The sequence below is a fragment of the Phlebotomus papatasi genome, chromosome 2, assembly GCF_024763615.1.
Source record: "Phlebotomus papatasi isolate M1 chromosome 2, Ppap_2.1, whole genome shotgun sequence".
Taxonomy (NCBI): Eukaryota; Metazoa; Arthropoda; class Insecta; order Diptera; family Psychodidae; genus Phlebotomus; species Phlebotomus papatasi.
Window position 1 is genome coordinate 106,252,675 of NC_077223.1, and position 19,845 is coordinate 106,272,519.

The following is a 19,845-nucleotide window of genomic DNA, read 5'->3' on the forward strand; positions in this document are numbered from 1 at the left end:
AAAAATATCCTAAGCTCATCGTATAACTCTCGTGGTGCATCTACGAGAGCACCTTTACAAGAAAAGTATAAATAGTTAAGAGATAGAAAAAAAGCTTTGAAAAAGAGTTCTTTGTTAAGCTCTTTTTGGAAACATCTCTAGATTCCCCATAGTGCCGTACGGGACTCAAGGGAAGGGAATTAAATAAAAGAACTACCTTGATAAATCACATCGTATAAAATATAGTCCGCTTTGTCCTTGGCATAATTAATCTCAAACCTCTCTCTAAACCACGTCCACCACGTCTCATCAAGAGGGGAGCCCGGTATTCTGGATAATCTGGCGTTTTTTTAATAATAAAAACAGATAGGGTCCGTCCTTCTTACATTGTTTGATTACAAGAGAAAAAAATATAACAAAATTACAGAGAAAATACAAGAAATAATGAAGGAAAATAAAGTTAAATAAAGGCAAAAAAGAGAAAAAATTGCAATTTATAGGTTAAATCATACTGGTAGTATCTTGCAATACCATTCTATTGGATTTAAGTAATAAGTGGTAGTCTCAAGTTTGAGGATTAGGCTACTTTTCCAAACTATTCCATAAATAATTCCTTCGACAAAGAGGAAGCATTAAGGATATAGCTAACCCAAGGTGAAATGTGATCACACAGGAGTTAAATTCCCTGTTTAGGCGATTCTTCACTTGCGTCAGATCCAGGGGCATGACGTTTTTTATGTTTCCCATATGTTTCTAGCGTGCCGAAAAAACTTTTGAATTTATTAGCTATTTTTTGTCATTGTAGAATGAACAAGCAAATAACACAAATACAAAATAAAAGCCAATTTAATATAGAATAGGCAACCGAAAACCCCAAATTGGCAACCTACGTAGTTTTGGAGATATCTTGTGAAATGTGTACGAAAACAGGAAAAAAATATATTAAAACTGGTCGCATTTTTCAGAGTTAATGTCAGGTGGTGCAATCCTTTCCGGACAGAAAAACACAAAAGTTTAACAAAGCTTTCTGTGCTTCAATGCGTCTTTCTCAATGGTCAAATCTCCAATACAGGTCTTTCAGGGAAATTGGAAATTCATCGCGTGTGTTCCTTCTGGGACATTGATCTGAGGTCAAGATCTAGACATTTCCCTGTAAATCCTCAATTGGAGTAACAAAAATGTTTCACTGAAAATACAGAGAGTTCAATTTCCTTTTAATTTTTGGATATGTTTCAGAGATTACCATAGCGGACATTTAGTTCGTATACGTAAATACTGTTGTGTAGACTCCATTTCAATTTGAACTAAAACACTCAGAACGGCTTTTTTACGTTTTCTTTATTATGTTCACTCACTTCGGCGTCCAGTTCAAGTCTGTCTGTCCTTCGTTTTTCGTCCGTCTTCGTCTGTTATAAAGCCATCTCGCGGCAATTATTCTAAGTATCATCCGTCCCGTCTGACCACAATTGAAACATTCTTGGGAACAATTTTTCAAGGTAGAAGTTTATAATGGATCTAAAGAGAATATTTCTTAACTGAATAGGGTTATGTCTGTACTCGTTGGAAGGTCTTGGAATAACACATGTATTTCAATTAGTTTTGAACTGGTTATAATCTAGTTATAAACCGATAGGGTAAGTGTGCCAAATTCCTGCATAGTTGCATGCAAGCGCCAAAGTCTCTTTTTTGTAACTTCTTTTTAAGGAGTGTTGCTTGGAACTTTGCAGACAGTTTGTCGTCTTTATTTCATTCTCATAGTCCTTCCGGATTCTTTCAACTTATTTTTCACGTCATATCGTTTGTCGAAGCGACATTTTTTGTTATTATTTTGCATTGTATAATCTCTAGAGTACGTAAAATCTAAAAGTTCATGGAAATTTGAGGAACAAAAAAGGTGGCCGAAATTGCAAGCTGGCCGAAATTTGGTACACTTACCCTAAATAATTTTTATACGATATTCAACTATATTTCTTCTAAGCTTTTTTTGGCCGCCTTTTTGAGTGTTTAATTAAGTGGCTCCAATCGATAGTGAACAGATGAACGATAAAATTATGCAAAAGTTATTATTAATCGTATCGGAAGACCTTGTTACAATGTAATCATGTTATATTGCTGTTGTAATTCTGTGTGGATGCTTCTTCCATGCTTCCAGAATTTTTTTTAAGGCAGAAACGGATCATTTTATTATATTTTATCACAGTGATAATGTCTTTTTCTGACATTCTGTGGCTGTGACAGTCAAGTTAGATATCTCATCTCTCTCATCTGCTCAAGAGCCAACGGTCTTGCCTATTGCGCCACTGAGATCCCCATGCAAAAGTACTTTTGAGGTACAGTATCTAATCAAAGCTTAAGCGTTTCGGAAAGCACTGAACGCTTTGCTACATCTTTTTATAAATTCATTTTATTTTGGGATAATCTGGCGAATCTAGCGAATCTGGCGATGGCCAATACATTTCCTTTATCTCATAATCAACTTAAATAAAACCATACACAATTTTAAATATTAATATCCGGATTAGCAACTCAATTGTCCAACATAGACCAATTGTCAAAGGCTAGAAAACTATTACATCAAAATTAGTTTTATGGCTATTTAAAAGTGCTACTGAATTGGATCATAATAAGATTATAGATTCATTTATATTTTAGAGAATATGGTACATTCTGAAGATGTCTACACATTGGGAGTAATTTTCATCAAACATTCCGTTTTTTGACAGAATTTTGACGTTTCCACCGATAGTTCTGCAGGTAATTTCCTTTTAAAAAGTGCTTTTGACGAAAAATACTCCCAATGTGTAGAGGCTTGAAAGCGAATTAGAAAAACCCAGTGAGTAATTCCAACCCTGACTAATTCCGCATCTGGTTAATTTTGCCCCTGGCTAATAATACCCCGGTCCCCTCTATCGGTGTTATTCAAATACGAAAGAAAAGTGCACAATTTAGTGCTCAGCCCCAAATGTAATATATGTTTCCACGAAGTATGTGTTATAGTCAGAAAAGTTGTTTTTAACCCCAAAAGTATAATTTAAATTTTATACATTACATAAACAAATTTATATGTAGGAAGAAAATAGATATATAATGTGGGTAAGGCGTATAATTGAGGTAGTCTGCTTCTTGATGTAGTTTGTCTATACATCTGGAAACTTAAATTAGACTATAAGAACTTTGTCTCATATTCTCAGTTGAACCCACTGTGTATAGTATAAATAATCCATAAACAAGAAAACACAAAATTTTAATTAGTCTCGCAAATGTACAATTGTTTAAAAGGCAGAATTAGGAGTTTTCCGAAAACAAAACCGAGAGATGTTGTTGTTTCCTGAATTTTCTATCCATGGAGTATGTGGAAATTCTTTGAGTTTTCTCCCACTCTGCTCGCAACCCAGGTTTCCAAGTAAATTTTATCATTTTGTGTAACTAGTTGAAAGTTTGTCTTCTAGCATCAAGATGTTACTGGGAGATTTTCACATGTGAGTTGAATGAAAATTGTATTTAATTTAATCTAATTTAGAAGATTCGGCTATTTTCGATATTTAGTCGTTACTTTGGCTTAAAATACATTCTTTGCATACAACGGTTGAATATGGGGGGATTTTCCTTTTGAAAATTACAGTAAATTTACTGTAAAGGATCAATTTGTATAATTCATTCCTTCGGTGTTACGCACATAACAGCAATAACAATTTGTAATGATGTCCTTCAGAATCACTATAATGCAAATTACATGACTTTGTAACAGGACAAAATTGCAATTGGGCGCTTCAGGAAAAGCCAGTAAGAAGTATGAGAGAATGAGGTAATAGGGGAAATCTCCTGGATAGTAACAAAATATATTCTTGCAAATACCCCAACAATGGGGAAGATAAATCGGAAATGTTTTCAAGAACACCTTTCTCCGGTTCTATCGACTGAGACTGTCTCAATTAAAAACATGAAGAAATATTGCAATTGGCCTGTATTATCGGTATGCACTCTCATTCTATTATATACCTTTCACAGAACATTTTGGCAAGTGTGCAAGATTTTATAAGTACCATCGATGTCATTTTTATTTTCTTTTATTCTTTGATTTATCAGGACCCCCCAGAGATGTATGATTTTTTTCGCACTTTGATATCCAGCCTCTATTCATTTGTCTACTAGACATTATTTAAGGTCTGATTCTATTATATTTAGGTTAAGTAAAAAGTTCTGAGGTCTTTAAGCTTCATTTTATTGATAAAAGTAAGATGGTTTGCGATATTCGGCTGATTTAGACCAAAAATGACAGATAAAACCCTATGCAAGAAGAGGCATTTTTGAATTTTCTCATGTGTTTGACAGCTGTCATCTGAATATTATAAAGCTTTATGTACCCAGCAACGAAAATGATTCGCGATTGAATAGGCTGCGACGGTGGCGGCCTCCTAATTTGTTCGGAGCGCGGTGGCCACCATGATAAACTTCTTCTAGTTCAGAGCGGTGGCCACCGCTCCAGCGCCACTGAATGTGCTTTGACTAGTAGTCACAAAGGGTCACGCTATGTTAAATTCCCATAAGGTGACTGGTAGTTGTTCAGGTATTCTTGTACTGTGGTGCCAACCGCGAACTTTCGTTGCTGGGTATATGTGTCAAATCAAATAAACGCCATTTTGATTTTATTCCATGACTTTTGTTTATTTTGAAGGCAATTTTATAATTCTGTGATTGAAGAAGTCAGCGTCCCTACTAGTAACAACCTTGACTAGCTCTTTTTCACAAGACTTTTTTGAGAACAGTTTTGCACTATCAAGGAAATTTCGAAAATGCTTGAAAAGGTGACAATAGCTTGGTGCCAGGGTATGAATTCTGAAATTCACTGTTTGTAGACCTACTAATTACTTAACCGGCGCGACGTGGCGCTACAACCAATTTTTGTCTTGGCCTGACTCAGAACCTGTCGCCACTCGAGTGTGTTACGCGCCACTGTTCTCCAATTCTGCACCCTAATGAGCTGGCGTCCTGGTCCACGCCATCGGTCCATCGGAGGCTGGGTCGGCCTCGTTTCCTCGAAGCATAGTGTCCGCTCTTAAAGACTTTCCAGGCTGGGTCGTGCTAATCCTTGCTAAGCAGATGACCAGTCCACCGGAGTCTATTGAGGCGTATTTGCTTAACGACAGTTACCTCTCGGTAGCGCTCATACACCTCATGGTTGCATAGGCTCCTGAATCGTCCCTCTTTAAATATGGAAGAATGTTGTAGAATCCTCCTCTTAAACGAGGCTAAAGCCCAAAATAGACACAGGGATCGACTTAGGGATCAGCCTGAAAAATGAGGATTGGTATCGATACACTCACGGATCAGCCCATAATTTGGAGGATCAGGCTGATCTTCTAAATTCATGAGGTCTACTGAAATTTCGGGGATTAGGCGACATCAGCGCCAGTGCTGAAAATAAAAAGCTTCACTTTGGGTGTTTTTGGGTGCTTTTCGAAATGTAAATTGGATGAAAAAACATGGAGAGTAATGGTACGCAATGTCGCAAAATCTTAAAATGCATTAAGATTGGAGTAATGGGAAGATCAGAGTGGTCCTTTCTGTACGAAAAATCCATTGATATTGCACTTAAGAAGTCTTTCAAATATCAAAATGTGCACATTTAAAAGAAATTTACGCTGAAAACGCTAATCCTTGATCCTAAATCCTCAGTGTATGATAGTTTGGGCTGATCCTTTACCGCCAAATTTTTCGAGCTGAGTATTCTCCAGGATCAGCCTGTGTCTATTTTCGGCATAAGAGTTTGCAATGCTGTTTGCAGAGGACTCACTATTTGCTGACGTAAACGTGAGGACTGGCAGGAACATAGTCCTATACAGCAGTAGCTTAGTCTTTATGCTTAGGGTTTCTTAATGAATTCTGAAATTTACGGATTTTAGACGGCCTTTTATAAGCTTTCACCGCTTTCACTAAAAAGGTCATGTGAAACACTTACAGCATCTAAGAATTTACATGGAAGCTTTTGGAAGCTTTTTTCTCACGTGAATAACTCATAATCTTAGAATTCATACCTAAGTCTGAACTATACGGCGGGTGCGGTAAAAGGACATATCCAAGCTATCAGTGCTTCTGATTCGTCGTTAAAAATGTGTATTGCCTAGCGTTGTCTTAATGAGTCACAACAACCTTCCTATTAGCCAATTTCGGGCGCTGCTCATCGATCGATTGCTTCAATCTGATCAGTTATTGACAGTAAAGGTTCTACAGTAGACTCTCACTCAATCGGCTCTTTTTCAATCGGGCGACAAATTTTGTTGACAATTTTCACGTTTAATTATGAAGCTAATTAGCTCAAATTCGCTGCAGTTCTTCCTATTTTATCGTGATTCTTTATAATTGAGCGCTTTTTCTGGAATTTACAATGGCTTCGATGCCCGAATCTATCGATAAACCGGATGACATTTTGCCCCAAATGCCCAATTGAAAGAGAGTCTACTGTAATTGGGCGTTTGGCCACTGAGCGACAGCTTATCGTGGCTGATTCCTTTCCAATCCCACCAAACATAGCAAAACCTTTTTGACTGTTAATCAAGGCTTGACGATCGTTTGGGTCGGTTTATAACGCTCGTATGTGACCTATTTCTCATTGCCAGTCACCCTAAGTTTCAAAATGATTCGATTTCGCTGCGTTTCAGCAAGGAATCTCAGACATAACTTCGGTTCAAAAGGTTCTTTTGTGACAATTCATGTAGCACCCATACATCTAGGTTCTTCCTTAGACAGGATTATGCAAATGGTTTGAAACTTTTTCCAGATATTGGGCAATTAAAGAAGTGCTTACGTGTTGGTCTCACTTGACAATTTCCATGATTTTACCGACATTTTCGACAATTGACCTACCAGAGCGTGCCCCATCTTTGATGTCCATTTTGCGAGAGCAGAATCATTATTGAACCACTGCACCACTTTGATTCTATATTAGTAGTAGATACTAGTATTAGTAGTAGATACTATATCAAGTCTGTTGAGTACCTCAAAAGCCCTACTATCTCTGCTTTCGTGGAATAAAACTCCTGGGAGGGAATTCTGTAACTCGATGAACGCTTCACTAGTGAACGATTCACTAGTGAAAGGTTCACGGGCTTCTCTTCACGACTGCTAGAAAAGTTATTCTGTAACTTTGCGTGAAGCAGAGAGGGGAAATGTGTTGAAAATTTTATTAAATTTAAGATTTTCATCAATATTTGAACTAAATAACAATGGAAAACATTAGAATTGAGTATTAGAAATTATGTAGTGCTGTTTTTCAAGCTGAGTATGAAAAAAAATTTCATTGGCTTCACCGAGTGATAACATCATCTCCACCGAAAAATTGACAAGTGAAAAACATAACCTAAAAGTGATCCCTTCACGTGAAGCTATCGCAGTTACAGAATCTCTTTTGCGATCACTTTAGTGAAGCGTTCACCCATTTTGACAGGTGATCACTTCACAGAGTTACAGAATTCCCCCCCTGGTCCTCCTTCAACATCTGCTTTCATTCCTCAGATAAGACTAAACTGAAGTAATAACAAAGATGTGACATTCGGGAGGAAGTTTATCACGACATCTGTTAGAATGCAGGTGAACTTCATTATGGATATAAAAGGGGCATCGCCCTTTTACCTTTATTGCAGTAAATACTGAAGAATCTCAGAGGTGTGCAAGAACCGTTGAAACCGAATAAACGTCAAAATAAGTTTGTTCAAGTAGCGTTTTGCACACTGACGTCCAAGTTTCTTTTGACGTTTTTTCGGTTTCAAACGGTTCTTCAACACCTCTGATCTATTGAATTTTATACAGTAGACTCTCGCTCAATCGGCTCTTTTTCAATCGGGCGAAAAATGTTGTTGACAATTTTCACATTTAATTATGAAACTAATTCACTCAAATTCGATGTAGTTCTTCCTATTTTATCGTTATCTTTTATAATTGAGCGCTTTTTGTGGAATTTACAAAGGCTTTGACGCCCAAATCTATCGATAAACCGGATGACATTTCGCCCCAAATGCCCATTTGATAGAGAGTCTACTGTAGACTTTTACTGCGACTTCACCAGATACCAAACTGTCAAATAACTTTTTGTAAGAATGTTGTCACTTTGAAAACACCTTTCAATTTCACTCAGCTATGTATATAATGACGCTAAAGACATCTAGCGGAAAGGGCTCAGAACTTTTTACTTCACTCAATATGAAATTTACAAAAAAGCATTATAAATATTTAAAAAAAAAACAAAAAACAAATTTTTCTTGTTGTAGGTTCACGTGAAGATGATTTAACCAATGACATTGATACGAAAACCATAACAGATAAATCATCTGTGTGTGAAACAGCATTTCCAATGTCGAGTAGCAATAAAGAATCAACGACAACCATTTCTCAAACTCATCCAAATAATATAATTTTACTTCGCGGTGCGCGTTCTGACAATGGCCATATAATATTGCATAACAATCAAGATTTAATGAGTTTAATAAATGATGAGGAGAAGCACGTTTTAATACAGCATCAGAGGTTAAAAACGAAAAAGGCTGAGGGAGCACTGGTCCTGCAGCCCAGTGCACCATCAAAATCCAATGATGAGACAATTCTTCTGCAACCAGCAAATTTGAAGAAAACAACCGGCACTAACCATCTATCGGAAGGGCAATTTCTAATACAACATCGTGTTGGTACACGAGGTCTTTCAGATGGTCCTATTTTATTGCAAACACTGAAACGTCTTGAGAAATCACAATCGATATTTTTGTTTCGCAATAATAACACTGCAGTTACGTCTTCTGTGAGAATATCATCAAAAAAATCATCACCTAATCCAACAAATTCACTCAAAATTAATCAAGTGAAGCAGAAACAGCAAAAAGATGGAACATCCGAGGAGGACAATGCCAAATTAGAGCCAGTTAATCACAAACATCTACCTCTGGGAAATGGTAAGTTACTCTTTATAGTGTGACTTAATTTATTTAAACTCTTTTTATTTTTGCAAATTGATTTTATAAACATTTTGAAAGTTCCATTTTTAAAGTTGCTAAATACACAGTCGGAAATTACATGGCCAACATACATAAGCGTTCTGTTCTCGTGAAATTGAAAGAACTTTTCTAACATGCAGTCTGGCTGAACGTGTTCTGAATGAAGGGATATTCAATTAGGGAAGCCTTACGTATAGAGATTTTTAATTCATATATCTCGACAGAGAAAAAAAGAGAACAAATCGATGCTATTTTATATATCATCATTAAAGAAATTTGAAAGGGTTGCTGGAAGAATAAAAATTTCTCTTTTCTAAGTTTTCTGAGTTGTAAGTAATGTTTTTCCTGTTATACCCAAGAAGTATTTTTTGCTGAAAATAGGTAATTTTCATAAAAATGGTCCATATTCGGGTGTATAGGGATTTTTACATCTGAAATATAACAGTTTTTATTTTAGATATAATCACGTCATCCTGTTAGGTAAAATGTATCGAATATAGCTAAATAGATATAAATCACTTAACTTACTTATACAGTAAATAATTTTTATACAGGAGAAAAAATGGCAAATAAAAAAATATATAAAATTTAACGATTTTATTACTTTTTTCACCATATCATTCTAGAAACTTTTGGATATTAGGTTTTTCCTGAAAGAATTGATGGAATACAGCAGTTTAAACCTAATTTTGGCCAAATATTGGTCTTCTTTTTTCTTTGTGTAATTTTTCCATTAAATTGTGTTTAGCATCGTCTATTTTTTGTACTTTTCCACTCCATAATTTTTTGAGTTCCGATAATAAAAAAAATCTAGGCATAATAAATAAAATCTTACATATTTTTATGTCCGTTGTTGGATCCTTCCACGGACCTACACGATATAACAGGTTAAATAATGGCCGCTACGCACTATGAGAAATTTCTTTAAAAAGTGCCTTTTAAAGAAAATTTCTCTCATCCTTGCAGGCAGAAACGTCAGAATTTAAAAAAAGCAATTTTTGACGAAAATCGCTTCTAGTGTGTAGACACCATAAGCCAGGAAGAAATCAACTATCTCCGAAACGTTGTATTTCTAATAATAGAGGAGAAGAATCTGTATAAATCCATACCTTTTCAACTGAATTGATCTACTTACCGAGCATCAAATTGAAATTAATCAGATTTTCTATTTTAAAATACCTATAAAGAATTATTAAAATAGTAACAATTTCAAGGGTTTCGATGTTTATCACGGGTTTAAAGTTTTATTTGCACTTCTGTATTGTTGATTGTGACCAAGGGCATGACGTTTCATATGTTTTCCATATGTTACTAGCGTGCCGAAAAATCTTTTGGGTTTATCAGCTGTTTTCTATCATTCTAGAATGAAATAGCAAAAAATAGAAATACAAAATAAAATCCAATTTAATATTGATTAGGCAACCAAAAACCCCAAATTGGCAACCTATGTAGTTTTGGAGATATCTCGTGAAATGTGTACAAAAACAAGAAAAAAATTACACTAAAACCGGTCGCTTTTTTTCAGGGCTAATTTCACCCCTCTGCTTGTGACAGTTCATATTATTTAATAAAGTCTATTCATATTTTTTCTATAATTGTTATGGCAAAAGTTGAAAACATATTGTGTCAAAGTAACGTTTCGTTAATTGTGGAAAATCTTGAAATTTTGATGGTGGAAATATTTTTGAGAACTTGAAATTTAAGTCTTGATCTCGAACTCAAAAATTTTGGGTCATAATATCAATATTTTAACTTAAATTTGTCAGCAAAATCTGTCATTAATATTAGAATAAAATTCCTGACATTTTCTTTATATTTTTTTTGTTAAGTTATTTTTATAACATTTAACATACATAATTTTAAAATAATTTACATTACATTTACATATTACATTCTATATTAGGGGAGACTGGGGCAAAAAGTCACAAATCAAAAAATTCAAAATGCAATATCTTCCAAGGTAAAAAAGATAGCGACCCAAATTTTTTTCTATAGATAGCCTCCATAGACCTTCTTCAATGTCGTAAGTTTCTTAGAATTCGAACAAGGAATTTAGAAAATAAAAAATATCGAAATTTTTAGCCCTATTTTTGAAATATTTTCCTTGCAGAAAATAATAATTATTACCTACTTATTTTCCAAAATTGATACACTGGTGAATATTTTCTAAATAATTTGGATTTTTTTAATTACGGATCCGCTATCTATTTTAAAATTTCTTTAAAGTTCTTTTCTCCAGAAATCCTTTTATGAAAAATCGCCACTTGGGGTAAAAAGTAACAAAAGGTATAGAGCGAAAAGTAACAAAAGAGCGGAACAATTTCCGATGTCTTACGGCGAAAAGAAACGTCATTATTATGTCTCGCCGGTTGTTGTTTGCATTGGTCAAACGATTTGCAGTCTTTTGTGTGTGTGTTTTTTTTTTCTAAAATAGCTTAAAAGCGCTTTTCTCGTTTTCTCACTTTTCTCGCAGAGAAAACGGTGTTTTACAAAGGTGTAAATGAATAAATTTTCTATAAAAATATATCCTCTAGGTATTTTTTCAAATTTACGGAAGCCCGTAATGAAGCGAATCAAAATATGATAATACCCAATGTCTGGTACTATTTGACCCAGCATTTTTGAGAATAGCCACTAAATTACCTTTTACAAATTGTCTCGATAAATGTATTTTCTTACAAAATAGAAGAAAATTACTTTCACAAAGTTGTAGAGCGGTAAATTTCCTATAAAACTGCGCTAATTAAAAATTTTTGAAGCGCTCGAGTAGCTTCTAAAAAAAAAATATCCGTTTTGTGACTTTTTGCCTCAGTCTCCCCTATATTTTTTTAGAAATACAGTGTCCGCTTTGTAATTCGGATGATTGGGAGACAATATGACAGATGTCCGTTTCGTTATCCGGATGGATTTTTTTGAATTTGTTCAAAGTCTCGAAAATATAATACAAGTTTTTTTTGTAGTATTAGTATAAAAGTTTTAAAGGAGATTAAAAAGACATAATTAGAGAATTTTATGCTATTATACTTCATTTATTAAACAAAAAAGTCTCACAAAGAAATCTTAAGAAAGACACAAAAAGAGAGAAAAATTGCTAAAAATTCTAAAAATAAGTAGAAAATTAAGTGCAGTGCCCCAAATCCCATGTCCTGTGAACAAAAAAGACTCTTTGACAAAGCAAGAAAAGACTAAAAATTTGACAACTGAGGAAGGCTTGGAGTCCAAGCCGAAAGCTTTGGGAAGAATTTGAAAATTTTCTTTGCTTCTTCTTACCCGACGCTCACAGGTTTCCACACCTATTGAATTAATCGTCGGAAATTACCAAAAATTAGACAAAAACTTCACAAGATAATTCATTTTCATTGGTTAACAGACATGCATACATAACCTCAAAATTATTTTATATCGTCAGTTAAATCAGCATTTGTCGTAACTTCCTTTTGACAACTTTTCAGGAGACGAAATTTTCAGTTCAATATTATTTTTCTTAAAAATGAGCCCCGAATGCGATACTTTTGAGTCAAAATAATAAAAGTGGCACTAATAAACTGTAAGTTAACTCGAGAAAATCTTTATAAAATTATTTAAAAGCTGAAATATTGAAAAATATGTTAGAAGAAACACAATAATATTTTATCGTAACTTGCATCGTTTATAAAGCCGTAACTTCCAATGTATGGAGATTCTGGAAGTTACGACAATTTTCCAAAATGCATTATGTCAATTTGAATTATTCTAGTGATAATAAGCGCCATTATTTGACTAAATTAGTCAATAATACTGTTATCCCTGTCCCTAAAAGCTTTTATTTCATAAGTTTTATTGAATAAATTTTGTGCGCCACGTCGCTTGTTTTGTTTTGAATTAATGACAGATGAGTAGGGATTTTTTCTCACTTTTTCTCGCAAATATTGAATTAAAATGATTTCATGTTACACTATTTGCACTGTCTTTCGATGTTTGGAAGAGTTTATAAACGTTTTATTGAGAAATATTGCAATTTTGCTGCAAATTACAAGCCACGCAAGTGAGCAAAAGAACGGCAAATGCTGATTATTGAAAATTTTGTATGAAAATTTGTCGTAACTTCCCCAAAAATGGAAGTTACGACAAATTCTGATAAATTTTGATTAGTTACGGGCACTTACGATAATTTTTGTTTAAAATAATTTTTATTGGGCTTATAAAAGTTTCTTTTTCACAAGTGCGTTTAATAAACAAAATTACGCTGATTCCAAAAATGTATATATCTCAAAATCGCAAAAATGAAGTTACGATAAATGCTAATTTAACTGATGATATGTAACCGTCGAGAATTTGTCCGGATTACGCCGATTCGGATGATTCGGATTAGAGAGTGGGCACTGTAGCACAGTTTCGATAAAGATTGGCTATATTTGAGACATAAATTATTTGAACATGAAATGCTTCTTGGGTACAATGACAATTTTATCTTGCTTCAACTATTTAACGATGGCCTAAAAGAATTTTTATATTTTTAATGAATATGAATAATGAGTATGAATCTTATTAAAAAAAAACTATAACATTCATTTTTGATATTAAAAAAAAATAGGTGACTATATGAAATCTTATATATAAAAAAAATAGGATATGGGAATTTTAAAGTCTTGTCAAACATAGTCCATCAGCATGGTACGTGGTCTATTTTCTGTTTATGAGGGTTTACTGACTCACAAGTGAAGAAGGACAAGGAATTATAGAAACATGCGCCTCAGTTGCACGCCTTGAACATCTACCATCCCTTATTGCACTACCAAGTCCATCAACTAACCATCTCTCTCGCCTTTTGTTGGTGTGTGTAGGGATGCTTTGGATGTGTGTATGCATGTGTAAAAGTTCAGAATACAGAGCGCCCAAAAGCACGCAATATCTTGTGCTTTCAGTAGTACTTTTCACTACACAGACCGGAAAAGTTGTAACTCTTTACGCTATACTTTTATAGTCACCTTTTCTTTCCTTTTTTCCTTTCTCTGAGTGCTATATGCGTATTTATTCTCTATACTGAAAAAATAATACTTTTATTGACATATAAAAAAATAGGACGAAAAAGTCAAAAAGATCTTCTGTGCTTTAGAAAATTTTCCCAATTGTTAATTTTAATTTTTTCTCCCGGAAAAAAAAGAAAGAAATACAAAGAAGACAACTCTTATGTGTGTAATCTTGTATGTATATAAAGAAGTTTTTAATAATTTCAACCAAGGTGTGTACACAATGTCACTTGTGTACGATGAACAAAATATTAAATAATTATGTGTAAAATTGCACTATTAAACACTCTTGTGACGTATGTAAATCTGTTTTCTGTATTCCTTATTACCCCAAAAAAAATCACTTGATGTTTCTGAGTTTTTTTTTCATTTTTTAAAGCAATTGTGAAGTTTTTTTTCTGTTTATTTCCTCTGTAACTTTTTCGCGTGCAATGTGTTAAGTTGTCTATTGTGGCAATTTAGATGTTAGATGAAGCTTTGGATATTTAAATGTGTACCATAGATTTTCATATATAGAATAAAATGCAACTTTACTGTAAAGAAAGCGAAAAAAAAGCAGCTCCATAGGTGTAATTTCTACGTAAATTGTATATCATAGGCTCGTTTTAATGTGCTATATTTATGTGAAATACTTGATCTATTTTTTTCCGTAGAAATTTTTTATGCATTCCTGCAAATTATTTGAATATTTTCGTCTCTTTTTCCATGTGAAAATACACTTACACTCACATACTCCTTGTACACTTGATGAAATTGATTAGTTAGAAAGATTCCAAGAGCTCTATATGTGTAGTGTCTCCTAACGTGTAAACCTTAGAGGAGGATACAGTAATTCTCATATATCGAAACTTTATGACATATGCTATCAAATTGAATTTAGTCAGAGAGGTAATTTGAATGTATTGATAATTTATAGTTATCATAAAACCACAAGGCAATAAATGTTGAAATATTTCAACGACAATATGTCAACTACTTTATTACCGCTAGAATTTGTGGTATCATATTAAAGTGAAATGAAGTGCTTTCACAATTTTTATTTTGGTTTTCCTTTCAGATTTAGATATCCCTTTTATCTCAGAAAAAGACAATATTATCAGTATTTGATATATTTGTCTTCAAAACCTTTAAATGGTCTAAAATCTTCCCTGTGATCGTACAATTTAAAAATTGTGTAAAATTTTTACACAATAATAGTGTAAAATCGGAGATTTTACATGTGTGTAAAATTATTCAAAGATTTTTTTCAACAATGTTGTGTTACTTAAAATTGTTCAAAAACACACTAATTTCTAGTATTTTCGCCATGTTATTAAAAATTACCACTATTATAGTATGATTACAGTTTTTTAAAACTAGTATAGTGTGAAACTTTGTGTTTTCGACAGGGTTGACTCGACAACGTTCCAAAGTTCTTGAATTTTTAAACAAAAGTTGTTGCATTTTCAGAAGAAGACACAGAAAAAATTGTGTGAAATTTAAAAAGTGTAAAATCGGGCATTTGAATTATTGAAATGCAAATAGTGTAAAATATGTCAACTCTCCACATAAAGTTCTTTAATTTTTAAACAAAAGTTGTTGCATTTTCAGAAGAAGACCCAAAAAAAATTGTGTGAAATTCAAAAGGTATAAAGTCGGGCATTTCAATTATTGAAATGCAAATACACTGCTATAGTTATAAATATTTACCAAAATTGTGTAATTTTAAGTTGTTGAAAAATACAAAACTTTTGTGGTATTTTTTGTAACGTGTCAAAAAATACTTTAAATATAGCTTATTACACTATTTAATGTGTAAAACTTTGTGTATATCCACCAAAGTTATAATTTTTGAACAAAAGTTGTACAGTAAATAATTTTGTACAATTTAAACGCTAATATTGGTGTAAAATTAGACATTTTAATTGTGTGAATTTCTTCAATGGTCACAAACATTTTCAACAAATTTTTGTAATTTAAAATTGGTGAAAAATACACCATTTTAAGGAATTTTTTTGTAAGAGGATAAAAATTACTATCGTTATAGTTTTTCACACTACTATTTGTGTGAAACTTTGTGTATTTGAACCAAAGTTGTTGATTTTTCAACGCAAGTTGTTTAAATTTCAAACCTCATTTGGTGAATTTGTAAAGAAAAGATCACAGTAAATAATTTATTGGCCTTTTATTATGATTTATGTTTTCAATTTACATGAATGTGTAATTTTTGTGTATTGTTACACATTTATGTAATTTCTGCACGTTTAACTTAAGTCTATGCAATTTTACACAAAATGTAAACGTCTGTAATTTTAGCATTACACGAAATTTTATTACACATTTCTACATAACACATTTTCCTAAAATACTTGCAAATTTGTGTAACTTTGCAACAATAATTCTGGTTAAAAAACAAACTAACGATTAACGTTGTAATCTTTCTTCACGTTTTGTTGAATTTCGAACAAAAGTTGTGGAAAAGCGTTTAATTTTCATTTAAGACGTATACTTCGGTCGCGATGCTTTTCATTAGATAAAATTTAAGCAATTTGATATGAATTTAAGAAAAAATATTTAAACTAGGTATTGAAAATCCTAAAATAAATGAGTTAAGCAATTTTAAGGATTTCTAGTTCTGACTTAAAAGTCCTGAGTTTCCAACCAGTTTGAAAATTTTGAGAAAAATCGAGGATGTTTGACATCTTCGTGTACTTCCGTTCAGATTTGTGATTGTGTAGTTTTTAGCTCAGCTTAGCTTTTTCACTTCATATTTAAATAACGAAAATAATATTTTTTATAGAAAAATTAAAGCGAAATAATTTTTTTGCTTCTAATGTCTAATCAGATTTGTTATATATACTAAGAATCCTTTTTGTAAAGTATGAAAGTTTTTAAAGTATTTAGTCTTTTAAATGTTGAACAATTTAATGTTTCTATCAGGGAATACAAATTACCTAAATAAAAAAACTTAACAACTTTGAATTCAACAATTCTAAATTAGACACTTTTACCGAATTTAACACTATAATAGTGCTATGAAAGCTTACAGACTATAATAGTGTTTAATCTCTTTTTACTGTGGCAGCTCTCAATTTAAACACGAATTATGAAGCATTTATGTATCAGGAAATGTGCATTTTATTACGATTTTCCGTAATGGATTACGGAAAAATCAAATTGACCGGCAAATCCTTACCGTCAGAGTTGAAGCTTCTTACTGCATTTCTCCAAATGATTCCAAATCATTTTTCCAAATGAATTCAAATGATTCTAAATGTTTTGGACTTACCAAATGCTTGTCAATCGTGTAATCCACTAAAAAGTTCGTAAATGTTTGTATTTTTTGACAAACCTTTTTCGCAACATGCTTACTTCTGAATATGTTTTAGATACAGTAGAGCCTCGCTATAGTCCATATTTGGTTCCAGATTTAACATTTGGGTCGCACTATAGTCCATGTCATTTTTTTAAAATTATCAACGACTTTTAGTATTGAAATTGCTTGACGGCTTCCACTTTCTTTGCGATTGTGATACTTGTTCTCGCTCTCTTCATTATGGATCACAAATCACAATAAAGTTTGCCAAAAATATTAAAATAATTATTACAACATTGCATGTCGCGTACTAAAAAAACATAACCTAACTTAAAATCAGTGTTTTGAAATCAACGGTCGATAAATTGTGGACTATAGAGCGATGGCCTATAGAAAAATATGAACTTAATGTGTTGAATCTTCTGTCAAAGTGAAAGCGTCTGGAAAAGGTTTTGAATTGGGACATATACCTTATCTAAGTCACGAGTTTGAGCATTTCACAAAGCCTGAGACATTTTACCACCTCTGTTTATTTTGTTATGGAGAAAAAACAGTGGAAGCTTTAAGTGTGACCGGAAGGATTCGACGATGAAAAGGATTCTGCCCTAAAATAAATTTACTATTTAACAAAAAAAATTATAATTGTACTTTAAGTCTCTTAGATCAATTGGACTATAGGGTAAAGGCTCATAATTTCGGACAGTCGGACAGTCTGCATATAAGCATCTATGGTCCAAGTTTGAAGTGCGATATTTTCGATACTAATTTACTTTTTTTGTTATTCTCTTTTCAGAAGGGTTATTTAGAAACTTGGCAAGAGTTTATTGTCTTTGTTTTTACTAAAATTAGTTTTAATACGTTTAAAAATGAATTGATATGTTTAGGTGAATTTGATTCTTATTTTGGACAACTTGGTTATTAATTTGTCCAACTTGGCTGTAAATTTTGACAGCTAATCCGCCTCAACAGGATGCCCATTGTTCTTCATTTGATGAACCAATCTTACCAAGTCCTCTTCTGTTCATGTAAGGGAAACGTAGAATGTCACAAGAAGCCCGGAAACTTTCCACATCATTCATTAAAATGAGTTGACTTCGATACTCCAAGTACGTGCGGATTCGCTCATTCCCTGGCCTTTCCGGGAGCCTTTCAAGGCTTTTCTCGCTACATCTCTTTCGTAGAGATGATGCTCCTTTGTTTCTCCAGGCATTTTTCTAACCTAGTCCTCACAAAAGCTAAAACTTCACGAAATTTCGTGAGAAGAACACCTGTCCAAAATAAGGAGTATCACCTCACTAGTGAATCTCTTACGGCGTTATCACACTTGCACATTAAAATTTTAATGTGATTCACATTAATTGTCGTTTGTGAGCGTCCAAATATCTTATTTGTGTCTTTGAGTCACTTAATATTTGGGTTTTTTCTATTTATTGATAAAGAAGTCGACTTGGCCTGCAAAAATAAGTTTAAATTTACATAAAGCATAAATATTTTTTACATTAAAAGATTAAAGAGAAAATCGCATTAATTTTTTTGCATTAATGCTATAAATCAATTTATATCAAATTTTGCGGGCCAAGTCTACCTTTTTATTAACAAATAGATCAAATTCTGAAAATAAAATTATTCAAACACACAAATTACACATTTGGACTCTCACCAGCGACAATTAATGTGAATCATATTAAAATTTTAATTTGGAAGTGTGATAACACAGTTAGAAAATGTCCCATTTTTCACACGAAAAATCTAATTTACAAGGCAAATCTCACTTCAGGTCAAATGTACAAATCACCATTAATGTGAATCAACACAATATTCAATGAATATTCAATAATATCACTCAAAAAAAGCGAAGAAACATTGTTAGTCCTTCACCACAGCTAAATAAGACTGAAGTAAACACGAAGTTCTGTCATATTTCTCGTAAGCAATTGCTCACACTGAATTTTGAACAAAGCAATTTTAACTCAAGCAATATTCAAAATTTAACGTATTTAGTGTTAAAATCTTCCAAAAAGAACAAATATTGGAATAAAAATCCATCGTTTTAATCAATTTATTGTTAGTGTCCAATTTTATCCTCAAAGTGTCCAAAATAAGAAACTGGACAAAATTATGAGCCTTTCCCCTATGTTCCAAAAAAATAAATTTTCGTAATTCTTTTTGTTCTAACAGAAGTATATAGATGGAAAAAAGGAGGTAGGGTAAGTGTGCCAAATTTCGGCATAGTTGCATACAAGCGTCAAAGTCTTAAGTTTGAAATGTTATATTTTAAATTCAAATTGATTTTTTTATTCTTTCTTCTGAAATAGTGTTGCATGGAACCTTGTAAAGAGTTTACCGTCTTTATTTACTCTAAAATCATTCTCAATACATTTTAAAATTAACAAAAATATAGACATAGCTTTGGTGCCCTATTTCGGCCACCTTCATTCTCATAGTTCTTTGCCTTTCGGGAATTCTTCCAATATCTTTTTTATGTCATCTCGTTTGTCGAAGGTACATTTTTTGTTATTCTTTTGCATTGTATAATCTCTAGAGTACATAAAATGTAAAAGTTCATGGAAATTCGATGAAC

The 19,845-nt window shown here is 32.9% G+C and overlaps 1 protein-coding gene across 1 annotated transcript in view; it reads left to right on the forward strand.

Moving 5' to 3' along the window:
• LOC129801114 (calmodulin-binding transcription activator 1) overlaps nucleotides 1-19,845 on the forward strand; it is a 76,775-nt gene that overhangs the window by 9,981 nt on the left and 46,949 nt on the right. The window contains exon 3 of the mRNA XM_055845878.1: nucleotides 8,244-8,918. Coding sequence (XP_055701853.1) covers nucleotides 8,244-8,918 — 675 coding nt within the window. The remainder of the gene's footprint in view (nucleotides 1-8,243; nucleotides 8,919-19,845) is intronic.